At 34.9% G+C, this 17,798-nt stretch overlaps 1 protein-coding gene and 1 pseudogene across 1 annotated transcript in view; one reads left to right on the forward strand and one right to left on the reverse strand.

The window, feature by feature from the left end:
• Positions 1-1,423: 1,423 nt before the first annotated feature.
• Positions 1,424-17,798, reverse strand: part of LRRC9 (leucine rich repeat containing 9) — a 96,630-nt gene continuing 80,255 nt past the window's right edge. The window contains exons 27-32 of the mRNA XM_060098074.1: positions 15,080-15,297; positions 13,147-13,215; positions 8,713-8,853; positions 4,286-4,430; positions 2,213-2,381; positions 1,424-1,463 (exon numbers count right to left, since the gene is read on the reverse strand). Of these exons, the coding sequence (XP_059954057.1) occupies positions 1,424-1,463; positions 2,213-2,381; positions 4,286-4,430; positions 8,713-8,853; positions 13,147-13,215; positions 15,080-15,297 (782 nt within the window). The remainder of the gene's footprint in view (positions 1,464-2,212; positions 2,382-4,285; positions 4,431-8,712; positions 8,854-13,146; positions 13,216-15,079; positions 15,298-17,798) is intronic.
• On the forward strand, positions 10,881-10,977 carry LOC132489788 (U2 spliceosomal RNA; annotated as a pseudogene).

Consider the following 17,798-nt stretch of genomic DNA (forward strand, 5'->3'; position numbering starts at 1 on the left):
AGAAAAGGCAAATGATGTCAAGTTAGTAACAAATAGTGAAGAGCAGCTGCTTATCACAACACTGTAATGAAAACAGTTGTCAGAACTAAAGGGCAACAAAGACATCTTCTGGACATCTTAAGAACTGCATGGTTCCTTTTTAAACAAAGGATCTTATTTCTACCTTAGAGTAATAGTTGTTTAAAAACCACACATTAAGAAGGGTAAAATCAATCTATTAGGTTTGAAATTTTAAATATTACATCATTAAATTACAAACATACAGTATTTAAAGAAGACACAAAATTGTTGCATACATATTGGCATTAGTTTCCAAAATATCCTTAAAACTATTTCCAGATTATAAAATACAAATATTTTAGTAAAAATAATTTATTCTCATGTAAGGAACACATAAAATAATATGAAAATTACATGTAGCTTTGAACCACTACTTGAAAAATTTAAACAGAATACTTCATGAATCTTGGAGCCCATTGATAAAAAAATATGATTGGCAATTTAATCATTAATTTAAAGAACTGTGTTTAATAAATAATCAAATTCAAAGCCACATTTGATTTGTGATTTGTCCTAGTACTATACAATGTAATTATCAATATTTTAGAAAACTTATTTCCAGTAAAATATAATTGAGTCCAAATTTTAAATGTGTCCACTTATTTTGAACATGGGTTTATTTAGCCTAAAACTCATTTGTAAAATTATATCACTATGGGCACATTCAATGAATTGTGTATATGAAATACTATTCTTTTATTCTTAGAGCATGAATGGCTGGTTGCACTCATAGCCACCTTCAGGAAGTACTATTGATGCCTGTGATTTCCATCTCTAAACAATTCTTAAGGTGGACTCAGTTTGAGGCTATTTTTTTGAAATATAGTCCTAAAAAACTAATCTGTATTTCAACTAGCAAAACTCAACTTGCTTTAGTAATAGTTGTGTTTGGTAAGAAATGTGTGCTTTAGCTTTAGGTAAGCCTAAATGAACAGATACTCTACAAATGAAAGTATGCTTATTTCCTAAAATTACCTTTTCTTAGTATCTTTATATGAGAAGCCAAAATGAGATTTTACAACTAAATGCTTCCAGTACCCCAGGACTAAACATTTGATTCTTTGAACTTTGTTTTATGTCACTTGTATCTTTTCAAATTGTTGTATGATATATTTCATGATTTTTCTAACATAGAAAATCAAATGAATAATTAAGATAACCATAAAGAAAGTTTAAGAAAGATGATATTAAATAAAATTCACCAAGGGTGATAGAGATTATCTTCATATGGAACTGAAGTGCTTCAGTAACATAAGTAACGTGATTATCTTATATTTTTTATTACCAACACTGTCTGCTAGTTTTTGCACAACTACTAAACAGAAATAGGTTTCTTGGTATATATTCATTTCTCTTTAGGCAGTTACATTCGATTTGATCTTGGAAGGTGTCTGCCAGGAATTCTGTCAGAAACAAAATATTTATGAGTCAAGTAATGGTGACAATTTCTTAATGGATCAGCTCACTTAAGGTAATTCTGCAGTAAATAATTTTTGTCTTTCATATGTGTACAATTTCAAAAAGACAACACAAGAGAGAATAATATCCTATTTTTGGCTGTCTATAAATCAGGTTATCATGAGGATAAACCATTGATATCAAAATATGGTATCAATATATTACACTCACTAAATATATTCTCAGTGGGACACGACTGATTATAGCAGGGAAGTCAGTACAGCAAGAACCAGGCTTAAGCTAGATCTGCTGCTAGGTCACTCTAATACATGCTCCCGAGATTGGCTACAAAGAAGCTAGAGGACAGGTATTAACTGGAAATCTGGGTGGACAGGTGTTGAGCAGCAGAGTGAATTCTTAATGAGAAGTAGCATGTTCTTAGGCCTTCAGCTGGCCTCTAGGGCTAGGATCCAAACTAGAGGAAGGGCAACTGGGAATTACAAGAAGCTTGAATAATTTACATAATTCTCAGCCTTTGTGATTTCAGAGTTGAACTTATCTGTTGTTCAAAATATAAGTGAACTGCTTTGCATATTCAGTGATTAGAAGTGACTTGGGAGAGAATACAATTAAAAGTAGTTCCCATAATAGTAGTTCCCAATTAATAGTTTCCTATTTCTATAGATGACAAGCAAATTTGGGAAGTTTTTTTTTTAATGATGACAAGTGATATTAAAACACAGAATAGCTTTACCTTCCCTCATCTTGGTTGCTCTGGTATATTTGTGCACTTGGAGATGCCATATTCTGATGTGATAAAAGAGATGGACAGAGATTTATCCCTCTGAGTTGCCGAAAAGCTATTTCTGCATGGATGCTCCGAGGATTACTTGTTAGAATCCCTGCATTCTTGTCTTTTTTGTCTGAAATTAGGAATTATGAAACAATGAAAAGCATTAATAATTAATAAGGTTTGGTTGTCCTTCAGTTGACTGTGTGCTATACATATTTCATAACATGAATTAAAAATTTTAAATAAAAATAAAAATTGGACTATATTTCTAGCACTTAATGCTGCTTAAATTTTTCTGAGCTAGTGGATCAATTTGATACCTTCTTGGTAATTTTTAAAAATATAAATATCCAGAGCTGTGTGCTATAATAAATGTATCGATAAAACGACCATACTTCTCAAAACAAAAATTGGGGCAACACAGTCAGAAAATAGGAAAGAAATAGGACTTTTCCAGAAAATCCTAAAAAAGTAGTTGCATAATGAATCTTAAAGAAAGATATCTGAGGGCCTCCCTGGTGGCGCAAGTGGTTGAGAGTCCGCCTGCCGATGCAGGGGATACGGGTTCGTGCCCCGGTCTGGGAGGATCCCATATGCCGCGGAGCGGCTGGGCCCGTGAGCCATGGCCGCTGAGCCTGCGCGTCCGGAGCCTGTGCTCCGCAACGGGGGAGGCCACGGCAGTGAGAGGCCCGCATACTGCAAAAAAAAAAAAAAAAAAAAAAAAAAGAAAGATATCTGAGAAGAATGTTATGGAAATGAATCCAGGGTTGAACTAATGCCCTCCCCCAGAGATATTGAAGACATTCCTGAGGATGACAGTGATGACACTGTACTATTAAGGAGGCTAATAACAATTTGGTTTGTCTAGTTTTACTGATAGTTCTATCTACTGGACAGAAGCATTAAATTTCTCACTATGATTAAAATCTTGAAGCCCTAAGTATGTAGAAGTATGAAAAATAAGTTAAACAAAAAATAACATCTTAGAGTAAATCATGTTGGATTTCTTTTAACTGAGTTTCCTTTAAAAATAATTGCATATTCTTAGTAGGCTTTTAGATCATTTTATTATTATTGTGATGTTCAGTTTTATTGTCTAACAGTAGTCTGAGGCAAAGTGGGATGTTAAAAAGAATGGAAGAGGTGAGCCCTCAGGGAAAGAGTAGCTACCCCCAATTTCACCAAAATGGTAGCCAGTGAAGATCTGGAATTAGAGAAAAGTCACGATCTAAGTCTGAATGAAAATGTATATAATAGAATGAAACATTTCCATGCCTTGTCCTTTTAATATACTCCCTTCCTTTAGAGAGCTACCTCTTGAAACACTTCCCTACTAATAGCTTCATGAATATATAAAATAATATTGTGGTTTGAAGGATGAAGTTTGATCTTCTTTCTGTAAGATACCCTTTGAACCCCAAGAGTCTGTTGTTACCAATATTTTTAAACCTCTGATTTCTACTTTTAGCAGGATGTACTACAGGTTTTAGTAGTCATTTGCTATGAAATACACAAAATGTAATAAAAGCTTTGAAAAGAAATGTCAAGAACAATTGTGCAAGTATCACAAAGTTCAAATTGCAAGCAAATGTGTAGTTACAACATATTAGTAGTTGAGTAGAACCAAAAAATACTATATAGGGCTTCCCTGGTGGCACAGTGGTTGAGAGTCTGCCTGCCGATGCAGGGCACACAGGTTGGTGCCCCGGTCCGGGAAGATCCCACATGCCGCGGAGCGGCTGGGCCCGTGAGCCATGGCCGCTGAGCCTGCGCATCCGGAGCCTGTGCTCCGCTACGGGAGAGGCCACAATAGTGAGAGGCCCGCGTACCGCAAAAAAAAAAAAAAAAAAAAAAAAAAAATACTATAGATTCTTTGAACTCAGAATGGTCACATGAAACTTGAACAAACATTCAATTTTAGGAAATGTAAATGTAAAATATGCAATTTTAAGTAGTATTAGAAATCAAAGTGAGATTTTGTTTCAAATGAAGTGTTTTTGTTTTTTTACATTCACTCAGAAACTGTCAAAATACCTTCAACTTCAGGAGTTAAAGTGAAGTCAGATCCCAAGTAATGGCTAAATCCACCAGGCAGAATTACATTTGTTATCTTTATGGGAGGAGCTTTCACTTGGCCAAACGATCCACCATCCACAGGAGAGTTGGTAACAGGAATAAACTACATAATAAAAGAAAAGTTAAGAACGCCTTATCTCTAAAACTCAGATCAGTCGCCTTAGCCTTACCACAAGCCCCACCTGATAATCACCTTAAAATTTTTTAGGTCAGAAATTATATGCTTCCCTAAACTCAGAGTTTGTATGAGGCAAAAACTGTGAAACAGACAGATTTTTGGGCCCTTAACCCCCCTCATAACCTTATGTTCTGTTTTTTTCAGGCTGCATTGTACTCATTACAACAGTCTAGGGTGATGGCACCTCCCCATTCCAAAGAGTCTTAACAAGGTAAGTGTAGAATTAAGAAAATGAGAATTAAGCCTTTACCCCTTTGTGATATGTTTTCTTTTTTTCGGAACAGGAATTTCTAGGTGGTAAGAGTTGTATCTTCTACATCTCTGTGTTCCTCACATTACCTCACCAGGTGTCTTGCAGTTAATTAGTTTTTCAAAAACAAGTAAATAAAATGAGGACTAAGAAAAGCATCTTATAACAATCACTTTTAATGAGTGTGCTAACTCTCTAAACAGTGTTTACATTTTATGTTAGTTGAGAATTATGTTAGTTGAGGCTTTTAAAAGATTTTCAGGAATCAGCAAATGGAGGAGAGAAGTATTTTAGGCTGGAGACTCTTGGTCTAGAAATTTATGCCTGCTCTGTCTTCAGTAAGACTGACCTTGTTTATACTTTAAAAAATATGAATTCTGAATATATGATTCAATTTATTTAGAGACACAGGCTTTTGCCATTTGTGTAAAATTACCCATTTCACTCATATTTCAGTAAATGTAACCAAAATGCAGCTTCGTAATGAGCACTAAGGTATCAGGCCTTTTACTAAAGCTGATCCCAAATTCCCTAATTCCTTCATGGGAGTTTCTTCCCATCATTAAACTAGAATATTGACAAATTTTCTTCTGAAACCAGAACACCAAAATGTTCTGGTTTAAAGGACAACTTTAGATTTCATTTATTTCCTCTTTATTTGCTGTTAAAAAGAAAAAACAGCAGCAACTAAAACAAAGAAAAATACATTAGACTGAACTGATAAAACTTGAAAAGTATTCTGTTCTTGTGTCTTCTGAACAGCTAAATGAATAGCTCAATTTTTTTCTAGCCAGGAAAATAAAAATTATTATTGCATCTTAAAATGATTTCTCTGAAATACAGACTGCAAATACCCCCTTTATTTTACTAACCATATATAGATGAATTCTTTAAAACCCAATTTTTAAATAAAATATTTACATATAGACTAAATGGAAAGATAATTAAATTCTTATGTACGGCACCGATTTGAATGGCAAGAATAGGTATCTAGAATCACTGAAGACAACATGGTAGTATAGAAGGGGAAAAAATCTTAGTTCACTATATGAGAAATAGAAAAGAATAACCAACAAGCAAAACCTTTAGTGAAATAATCATCCATCACTGACTACAATTTGAGTTTATGTATTTTTTTTGCTATATGAAACTAATTAAAAAAAATATGGAAATTGGGATCTTTAAAGTTGCTCTAAGTGATTTCTTTATATGGAATTTAGTGAGTATTTATGAAGTTACATGGAATTTTTAAAATGTAGCCAACATTACCTTAAAATAGAATTTATAAAATATAATGTTACAATTTGTATAGGTCTCTCACTGGAGGCCTCACATATGTGGTATGATAGACAGAATAATGCCGCCCCCACAGGATGTCCACATCCTAATCTCTAAAACCTGTGAATGCTTTACGTGGCAAAAAAAAGGACTTTACGGGCATAATTAAATTAAGGATTTTGAGATGGGGAGAATATCCTGGATTATCTAGGTGGGCCCAATACAATCACAAGGGTCCTTATAAGAGGGAGGCAGGGAGGGTCAGTGTGAGAGAAGATGTGATGATGGAAGCAGAGGTCAAAGTGATGCCATTGCTGGAAAAGGGCCATGAGCCAAGGAACGCAGATAGCCTCTAGAAGTTTGAAAGGCAAAGAACAAATTCTCTCCTAGAGCTTCCAGAAGGTATGCAGCCCTGCCGATACTTGTGATTTTAGCTCTGTAAGACTGATTTTTTGGACTTACGACCTCCAGAATTGTAAGATAATAAATTTGTGTTGTTTCAAGACACCAAATTTGAGGTAATTTGTTACAACAGCAATAAGAGACTAAAGTTTCCTTTAGTTTTCCACTTCTGGAAGCAAGAAGTGACTTGCACATGGAATATAAGAGAGAAAGGGAAAGGAGGTGTAAATCATTGAACTAAATTTTAATTATTCTCTTTTTAAAGACTAGAGACGGTGACAATAATTCGGTAGATGACATTAGATGGTGCTGTCTCTTAGTTATACAGATTAGTAGTTAAGGTTTTTTTCACAAAGCATAGTTTTTAGAAAAACATTTGTAAATATAACCCATAAATGAACCAATTTCCTCTGCCTAATCTAGATAATCTTTATTAACATTGTACAGCTCTAAGTTTCACAGGTCTCTATAGCTATTTTGACCCATAATAGAATCCCCTTGGTTAATTTTTAAAAGTCAGGGAATAATAAGAATTAGATCTATAATTCTTAAAAAAAATTTTAAAACATAAAAGTACATGTGCCCACACATCTTTTGATGAAGGGTCAAGGCCTTTTCTTTAAGAAAGAGTCCATTGACTGGTATTTTATCTGATTGATAAATCCACCCTGAAGGGTTTTTTTGTGTGTGTGTGTGTGGTACGCAGGCCTCTCACCGTTGTGGCCTCTCCCGCTGTGGAGCACAGGCTCCAGACGCGCAGGCTCAGCGGCCATGGCTCACGGGCCCAGCCGCTCCACGGCATGTGGGATCTTCCCAGACCGGGGCACGAACCCGTGTCCCCTGCATCATCGGCAGGCAGACTCTCAACCACTGCGCCACCAGGGAAGCCCCGACCCTTAAGGGTTTTACCTACAATTTCCAGTTTTGGTTTCATTAAAGTAGCAAGATTTCAACCACATGTGGAGAAAATTTGAACACAAGAAACTGTCTAGATTTAAAGAAATTTTCCCACATATTTGTCTGAATTTTTATAATTTTCTTCCTTATTTTGCAGGGTTTTTTCCTCCCAACCTAATTTGATATTATTTGCGTATGTGTAATCAATTACTTGTGATTTGTGTAATTGATCTTTTTCCAGACTTTACAGAGAATCCCATTTGGCTTTCATAGAAACATAGAAATAATAATTTAAAATTTGTACTTGTGTACCTGTTTATTTAAAATAAAAGTTACAAGTTTTTGAAAAAACACAGCCGACTCAATAAATATTTGAATCTATTGCTGAAGGCAAAGGTGAGCTTAGAGAGTAGCCTACTAGTATCAAACGTTCCGTGTGCTCTGGGAACTCGTTAGTTTGTTTTACAAAGGGAGTGGAGAGTGTTGGGTAAGCCAGTGAGATAAATGAAAGCATCTACAGTAGTCTTATCTCTTTCCTCTTCAATTTAAATTATAAAAGTTCACTGACTAATGCCCTTGCTCTCTGGCTTTCACTGACAGTAGAGGTTCACTTACATTCTCACTGCCCCACCTTAGTCCAGGTCTTCATAATCTCTCTCTTGGATTATTCTAAAAGCCTCTTAGCTGGTTTCTCTGCCTCCAGCTCCTTCTTCCTTAAACCTTGCAAAGGCACAGCTCTAATAGTATTACTTCTTTGTTCAAAAACCATGGCTTTTCTGTGTTAAATTTAGTCTTTTAAGATAGTTATGAAAAATCCTGGTGGTCAATGATAGAATTTCCAAATGATATGCTTTTGTGGCTTCTCTCTCTAACCTCTTCCCTGTCATGCTCAGATACCCTACTAGGGTTCATAAGCAAAAGGCCCAATTATTCTGCCAATATACAAGAAAAGAGGCACACACCTCCCTTGTTAGATGAACTACAGTCCAGAGAGTTTGAGGTCATTATTCCTTCCTTCCCTTTCTATCTCGTAAGTGGAGAGAGTTTTATTGTTAGTCACTGTTTATAAGAGTGATACGTTACAGTTTCTTACCTTCTAGCATTATCTGACATATGGAGCAAGAGGCACACAGTTTAAAATAATTTGCTTTATGTCAAAGTATGTTTTTTGAATAAGGAGCTTTCCTAGCTTCTATGTGTATGTGCTCTATTCACCAGATCAAGCTGCTTTTGACAGTAATCACCAAATACATACTAAAATTATCTAGAAAAACATCATACATCAGGTTTAAACATTTAAGTAAAAACTCAAGACAGAATGTTCATCTACTAATAATTTATGTATTTAAAAAGAAAAAGTGTAAATAATAGAATTATTACCGAATTTTTCTTTGCTTGTGGTTCAGAGAAGTGAAATTCAGCTTTTGCCCTATCGTCTGAATTCACAGGGATTCCATCTAACATCTGTAAGTTAGGCAGTCGAAATATAAGCACGTGGCGATGTAGCATTTTTCTACAAATCTGAATAAAGTTAAAAATAACAATTCATTCCTTAAAAAAACTCTTTATTTCAAAGATTAACCTTTATAGAGAAGCATAGACAGCAGAGATGACAGGTAACAGCTAATTTGTAGTATTAAATGATATAAATACAAACTCCCTTTTTGAAAGATTTCTCAATTCCCTGTTATGCCAAATGAAGATGAGAAGTTTTGGTTTTTTTTTTTAAACAAGGCTACCACTTGGAGATTTAGTCTCTTTTTAGAGTATATGATATTGTTCATTAACTACAGGCAATCCCAACTCATGAATAGGATTATATTATAAAAGTTCACTTATAAGTAATTAGTTTGAAACTTGTATGATAATTTCCCATAGGCACTATGCAGTTTAATTCAATACACATCTATTGAACTGTATGATCCATCACTTCATAGTATTAACCTACTGTAAAAATACTTGCATATGTACGTAAGAAAGTGTGTAGAAAGTGTTAACGTAGTAGGCTTGAGGCTGTTATCTTTAGAAGGATCTGTTTGCAAGGAGCTCTTGACAAGTGTTTGGTACTTGGATTTTGGAAGCTCTCCCACCATTCCTTAACTGATAAGGGTAGTTCACTATGCCTGGACTGCTTATACAAACAATAGGATTCATGTTCAACCTGCTCTCCCTCTGGGAGTCTGGAATTTTGGTATGTGATTGGCACAGGGTACCTACATGACCAGCTTCCAAAAAAACCCTTGAATATTAAGTCTAATGGGATTTCCTGGGCAGAAATATAACACATTTGTTGCTACATTTTTGTTGGTGTGTGAAGAGTGCACGCTGTGTGATCCCCTCATGTGAGGGAAAGAGCGTAAGGAAGCCTGCACATGGATTCCTCCAGACTCTGCCCATGTGTTTTTCCTTCATCACCTGGCTGTGTATCCTCATTACATCACAGTAATAAATCTTAGCCATGAGTATAGCTATATGCTAAGTCCCTTGACTTTTAGCAAATCTTCTAGCAAATCTCTGAATATAGGGATGATCTGGGGTACTGACAACACAGAAGAAATATGCAGCACTGTTTGTGATAACAAAAGAAAGAAAGAAAGATTATCATCAGAAGGGAATAAACTATTTTTTTAAAATGTAGTAGATACATATACATTAATAGAGAGAGATCTCTAAGCTGTAAATTGAGCTAAAAAAATGAGCACATTCAAGGCCACAAAGCCAGTTTCATAAAACCAAAGAATGTATAAATAGACTGTCTCTTCTGATTAAAATGTAATAACACTAGAAATAAATAATAAGATAACTAAAAATACCTAATAGGTTTGAAATTAACACACATACTCCTCAATAATTCACAGATTAAAGAAGAAATCTTTTGTAAAGTAGATTCTAAGATTTTTTTTTGATGTGGACCATTTTTTAAAAAGTCTATTGAATTTGTTATAATATTGCTTCTGTTTCATGTTTTGGTTTTTTGGCTGCAAGGCATGTGGGATCCTAGCTCCTTGACCAGGGATCAAATCCACACCCGCTGCATTGGAGGGCAAAATCTTAACCACTGGACCACCAGGGAAGTCCCTGTAAAGTAGATTCTAAGATATAGCAGGAAAAACACGACATATCAAAACTTTTAGGCTGTTGCTAAAGCAGTATTTTGTAACCTAAAATTTATTCATTTAGAAGAAATATTAAAAATTAATGAGCTAGGCATTCTACTCCAGAATATTTTTAAAAAGTAAATTCCAAGAAACTAAAGATAAAGGGTAGAAATTAATGAACAAAAAAGAAAAATTACACTTGATAAAACCAAAATATGGTTATTTGAAGATTAATATGATAGACAAACCTTTAGTAAGACTCATCAAGAATAAAAGAGAAAAAACAAAAACCAACAAATTTAGATATAAAAAAGGTGACAAAACACAGATATAGTAGAGATTTTTAAAATTCATGAAAGTATTATGATGGAAGTACATTTAAAATTTAGATAAAAGAACAATTTTATTGAAAAATATAAGATCTCAATATTGACTTTTGAATAAATAGAAATTCCTTCTTGCCTTTTTGTTAAGAACAAGTGTAGTATCTGTTCTTATCAGTTTAATAGAAAATGGCTAGATAATATATATCAATTAAAGAGTTTGAATAAGTAGTTTAAAATCTAACTTCAAAAAATATTAAGTTCACATGGTTTTAGAGACAGGATCTAATTATCCTTCAAGGAACACACAAGTCTTCTTTTATATAAATTAATTCATAGACTAGAAAAAGAGGGAGAACTCCCCAATTAATTTTATGAGGCAAGAACAGCCTTGATGAACTTGAGTAGTATAATAAAGTAAAATTACAGAATAATTTTACTTATTTCCATAGAGATATGCTACATGAAATTTTAGCAAATTGAATCCAATAAAGTATAAAAGATGATGAAGTAGTATTCATCCCAGGAATTTAAGGATGGTTTAGCACCAGAATCTATTAATGTAATTTGCATATTAACAGATTAAAGAGAAATACTATATTACCAATTAGTTAAAATCCAGTGTCCATTCCTGATAAAAACGAGTAGTAAACTGGAATTAGAAAGGAACTGCCTTAAAATGTTGAAGGTTATCTACCCATAACCTACAGCAAACATATTTAATAGTGACAATTTAGAAGCATTCTTTTGAGGTCAGTAACTATCAGTGTGTTTATTCAGCACTGTACTAGAAGTCCTAGTCAGCATACTGACAGAAGTAAAGGAAATAAAACCATAAGGATTGGAAAGAAAGAGTCATTATTTGTAGATACTATGATTGTCTACAGAGAAAATCCAACAAAATTTACAATCCATTAGAATTTAAAAGAGAGTTCAGCAAGCTTCCTGGATAAAGAGTAATATGCAAAAATCAGAATTTCTATACTTTAGCAACAAACAACTAGAAAAATATAAAAAGATATTGTTTAAAACAGCTATTAAAACAACAGAATAAATCTTACCAAAGATGATTAAAACCTTTAGGAGAAAATTACAGACCTTTGTTGAAGGACATAAAATAAACACAGGGATATTTGTGTTTGTGAGAGAGAAGGCTGAATGCTATAAATATTAGGGGAGACTGCTTATTGTATTGCTTTCTTGGTGGAAATAGCTCTATGATGTGGCACTACCGGCTCTCTCAGTCCCTTCACTCCTTCACTCGGGGAAGTAGAGCGACTTAACTGATAAATCTGGGAAGATTTTTTTTTAAATAAATTTATTTATTTTATTTATTTATTTTTGACTGCATTGGGTTTTTGCTGCTGCACACGGGCTTTCTCTAGTTGTGGCGAGCGGGGGCTTCTCATTGCAGTGGCTTCTCTTGTGGAGCACAGGCTCTAGGTGCGTGGGCTTCAGTAGTTGTGGCGCATGGGCTTACTTGCTCTGCGGCATGTAGGATCTTCCTGGACCAGGGCTCGAACCTGTGTCCCCTGCATTGGCAGGTGGATTCTTAACCACTGCGCCACCAGGGACGTCCCAATGTGGGAAGATTAAACTGGGTATGTTTAGCTCCTGTCTTTCCTCTTGAGAAGGAGCTTATTGCTGGGAGAATGCCTCTGCTCCTCCAGGAGAAGCTCTCCTCCCATGTGGAAAGGCCTCAGTGAAGTATTTCCTGCTACTTGGTCATCATGACTTACTTTTGGCATCTGTTAGCAGGCCCCTTTGGCTTTCTCACTAAGCTAAGCAAAATATTCTCAGCTCTCTATCTGCCACTGTCATATTTCTCAATTCGTTCAAATGTTAGGTGAGTAAGGATGCTACTTATTTGATCCCTTCAAAGACTCCGACGGGAAAGGTGGCAAATTTTTCCCAAAATTAATGTATAAATTCAGTGCAATTCCAATTAAAATATCAACAAGATTCTCATATAACTTGAGAAGCTGTTTACTGAAACTCATAGGAAGTGTAAAGGGCCAAGGATAGCCAAGACAGTGAAGAAAAAAAAAGAGAAGGTGGAAGACAAGGAAAATTAGAGGTGCTTACTCTACTCGACATCAAGACTTAATGTAAAACTTTAGTGATTAACACAGTGTAATGTTATAGGGATTGACAAATAGGCCAATGAATACAAAGTAGAACCAAGAAGTAGACCCTCTTGTATATGACAATGACAGTTTATTTTGTAATCAGTTGGAAGAAGACACTAGTCAATAAATTGTGCTTGGATAACTGTTTATGCATATGGAAACAGATAAAATTAAATCTTTTCTCACATTATATAAAAATAAATTATATATAACTATAAATTATATTTAAAATAAATTAATAATTTAGAAAAATAACACACTCACTGGATTGCCATAAACTGTAAGCTCTCTGAGGGAAGAGATACCATCAAGTTTTTCCAGTTCTGCCATATCCTATTAAAAAATTAAGCAGTAAGTTATTATTTGGTTAGACCCAACATCTTTAAATATATGCTGATTTGAAGTAATTATATGTAAATGTTGGATTGCAACGAGTTCATGATTGAATCTTCTGAAGTGAGCTTGATTGACAATATTCTGTATTGTTGATTAAAGACAGATCTGTGTACTATTGACTCCAAATACATGACTGGGTAAAGATGACATGCTAACATGGGAAATACGCCATACAGCAGCCCTTACTAAGAAAGACCATATTTTTTTCAGAAGACTTATGATCTATTCTAAAACTCTGATTATATTTGGTTAATTCCCAAGAGGATTGACCTAGATGTGTAGAAAAGGAGGTGAATCTAGTCTAAACAATTTCAAAGGTGCATATCAAACACAACCTTAACCATGAAGGAGCATGTCGTATTGAATGGACTTAATACTGATATGTCTGATGGTAATGTATATAGTTGAAAAACTTTCTCTAGTTGAATGACTTGCCTTTGATACTGGATGGGATTATTTATTATTATCTATTTAACATTGGTGAAAGTTTGCAAATATATTTAGTTTCTGCAAAGTTATTTCTAAAATGCTATTGCTGACAAAATTTAGGCAACAAGATCAGCTTCAGGTCGTTGCTAGTTCATAGTAATAAAACAAAGTTATTGATATGCTCCTCTTCTTATTTGGGATGACTAGTGGGTTTAGCCAATTCATCTAGTAACTATAAAAATTTTTAGACCTATTTTAGATCACTTGGAAGTGGAATTTGAGAAGCCACAGGAATGCCCCAGACCCTGTGTATCCTTGAAATTATTAGTAAAGCTTGATACTGGGTAAGGTCTCAGATTCATATAAGTTGATTTGACATATTCTTTGTGTTAGCTCAGTTGCTATCACTGGAAAGAGTTCCTATAGGATAGCAATTATTCTAATTTAGATTTCTTCTGGATAAAGCTTTGGAAGAACCATTGCCAGTTTTGGCAGGCTTTTTCTCAGATGAATGTTGTTTGACCCTTGATGTGTGAGTTGTATGTAATTTTCTCTGTATATATATTTCCTAGTTGCTGTGTAGAAAGGGGCACTGCTCATGATTTCCTTGTAGCCTTGAACAGGATTTTATATCACTCCAGAAAAGACTTCCTGAACTCCAGCAAGAAGAGCCACTAACAAATATTGATCATGTATCTACTATGTACCAGACGCTTTGCTATATACTAATACAAATGTGGGCAAGAAAGACTGGTCCCTGCCCTTGCAGGGCAGTATACAGTTCAGTTTGTCTTCAAGATTGTCTTAGAGGTATGGGCAGAAATATCAAAATTGGTAAAAGGAGGGCTAACCGATCATCAGCAAAACACTGAGAGAAATGTTAGGAGAAATACCTTCAACCCTCTTATCTGCATACTACCTCAGAAGAGAGTTTGGGCAGGCTCAGTTGGGGCAGTGGCCTAATGGAAATTGGCTGAATTATGAGCAGGTGAAACAAATGCAGGATGCTAGCTTAGGAAGCCTTGAGTGGGGAAAGATGGATTATTAAAGCCAAGTCGAAGTCCATTATCAGGAGTTGATTCAAATGTCAGGTAGACCAAGTACATATGTTAAGTTTAAAGGGGAAGAGGGCATCTGAGATTGAGATGCACAAATAGCTTGGACCAAGAGAAGTCAGGAACAAAAAATATCTCTTAGAGGATCTGCAGGTAGATGCATGTGGGTTGGTTGGGTTTTTAAGTCTAGCAGCAGGGTGAGCATTTCTGCATCCCATATAAATGATAAATAACACACTAGCACAATTTTCATTGGTGTGCTTGGAAGCTTTATATTCAAAGGAGTTAAGTCTTGTAAATCTCATAAATAATGTTACCTGGATTTTATTATATCCTAGGAAGAGTTTCTCTAGTTTTACCAAAGGTTGTAATTTGCTCAGCTCTCGTAGTCTGTTTTCCTCTAGGTGAAGTGCCAACAGAGAGCTTGGTTTGGCAAAGGCACTATCATTAAAGGCTCTGATGCGGTTATGGTCCACTACCAATTCCTGAAGGACTTCTAAGTTGTCAAGCCCTTCAACTTGACTGATTTCATTACCTGAAAAAGATAACTCATGATATGTCAAGTGAGCCCAAACTGAATAAAAGTTATCTATCTTCATTTAAATATTTTTTTATCAAATGATTCTTTAAGAAGTGAAGTATTAAAAAGAACATATTTCCAAGGAGAAACAGAAATGTAATTTACAGGAAGGTACCATCATCATCAAATAATATTTGGCAAAATTTCTCCTTTAAGATATGATGTACAAAATGTACTGAATTGACCCAATCTGTCTGTTCAACAGTTAAGTGCTAAAATAGTTGATACTGATAAAAGTAGATGTATAAAAGTGCTGCAGAAGATATGCTTCCTATCTCATACAGCTCAATAACAAAAAAACAACCCAATCAAAAAATGGGCAGAGGACCTAAATAGACATTTCTCCAAAGAAGACATACAGATGGCTGAAGCATATGAAAAGATGCTCAACATTGCTAATTATTAGAGAAATGCAAATCAAAACTACAATGAGGTACCACCTCACACTGGTCAGAATGGCCGTCATTAAAAAGCCTATAGACACTTAGGTTGCTTCTATGTCCTGGCTATTATAAATAGTGCTGCAATGAACATTGTGGTACATGACTCTTTTTGAGTTATGGTTTTCTCAGGGTATATGCCCAGTAGTGGGATTGCTGGGTCGTATGGTAGTTCTATTTGTAGTTTTTCAAGGAACCTCCATAGTGGCTGTATCAATTTACATTCCCATCAGATGAATGGATAAAGAAGATATGGCACATATATACAATGGAATATTACTCAGCCATAAAAAGAAACGAAATTGAGTTATTTGTAGTGAGGTGGATGGACCTAGAATCTTTCATACAGAGTGAAGTAAGTCAGAAAGAGAAAAACAATTACAGTATGCTCACACATATATATGGAATCTAAAAAAAATGGTTCTGAAGAACCTAGGGGCAGGACAGGAATAAAGATGCAGAAGTAGAGAGTGGACTTAACGACTTGGGGAGGGGGAAGCGAAAGCTGGGATGAAGTGAGAGAGTGGTATGGACATATATACACTACCAACTGTAAAATAGATAGCTCGTGGGAAGCAGCCGCATAGCACAGGGAGATCAGCTCGGTGCTTTGTGACCACCTAGGGGGTGGATAGGAAGGGTGGGAGGGAGACGCAAGAGGGAGGAGATATGGGGATATATGTATACATATAGCTGATTCACTTTGTTATACAGCAGCAACTAACACAACAATGTAAAGCAATTATACTCCAATAAAGATGTTTAAAAAAAGTCTATAAATAATAGATGCTAGAAAGGTTGCAGAGAAAAGGGAACCCTCCTACACTGTTGGTGGGAATGTAAATTGGTGCAGCCACTATGCAAAACAATATGGAGGTGCCTGAAAAAGCTAAAAATAGAGATGCCATATGATCCAGCAATCCCACTCCTGGGCATATATCTGGAGAAAACCATACTTCAAAAAGATGCATGCACCCCAATGTTCATTGCAGCACTATTTACAATATCCAAGACATGGAAGCAACCTAAATGTCCATCAACAGATGAATGGATAAAGAAGATATGGTACATAGATACAATGGAATGTTACTCAGCCATAAAAAAGAATGAGATAATGCCATTTCAGCTACACGGATGGACCTAGAGATTATCATACTAACTGAAGTAAGTCAGAAAGAGAAAGACAAATACCATATGATATCACTTAAATGTGGAATCTAAAATATGACACAAATGAACCCATCCACAAAACAGAAACAGACTCACAGACATAGAGAACAGACTGTGGTTGCCAAGAGGGAGAGGGGGTGGGGGAAATATGTACTGGAGTTTGGGACTAGCAGATGCAAACTATTATATATAGAATGGATAAACAACAAGAGCCTACTGTGTAGCACAGGGAACTATATTCAATATCCTGTAATAAGTCATAATGGAAAAGAATATGAAAAAGACTATATATATATATATATGTATAACTGAATCACTTTGATGTACACCAGGAACTAACACAGCATTGTAAATCAACTATAATTTAATTTTAAAAACAAACAAACAAAAACAACTTTAAAAAAAAGACCAAAATGCACCAGGAAGTAGTTAGAAAAGCAAAAAAAAAAAAAAAGATACACTTCCTGAGTATACTGGGTTATTCTAATAGGTATTCAAATAGGTATATCTAATTATTTATTATAATAAACTAATTTGTTGTCATGTTAGGTTGGAAGAATATACCTTAATTATGCTGTTATTTCTTTCTCAACATATTTTTGCCCTGCAACTACATTAAAAAATTAAGAATTTATTACATTCATTAAAACCTCAATCCTTTCATTATAACCTATGATTTCTCTCAGCTGTAGCAATCAATAGTTTTATACGTATGAATGATAACTTATATAAGAAGAGAACCCTTGTGTTGACCAAATGCTTTTATGTGTGTTTTCTATTAGATTCTTAAAATAGGACAGGGAAAATTTTATCCTTTTTTTTTTTTTTTTTTTTTTTTTTTTTTTT

The sequence above is a fragment of the Mesoplodon densirostris genome, chromosome 4 (genome assembly GCF_025265405.1).
Source record: "Mesoplodon densirostris isolate mMesDen1 chromosome 4, mMesDen1 primary haplotype, whole genome shotgun sequence".
In the NCBI taxonomy this organism is placed as follows: Eukaryota; Metazoa; Chordata; class Mammalia; order Artiodactyla; family Ziphiidae; genus Mesoplodon; species Mesoplodon densirostris.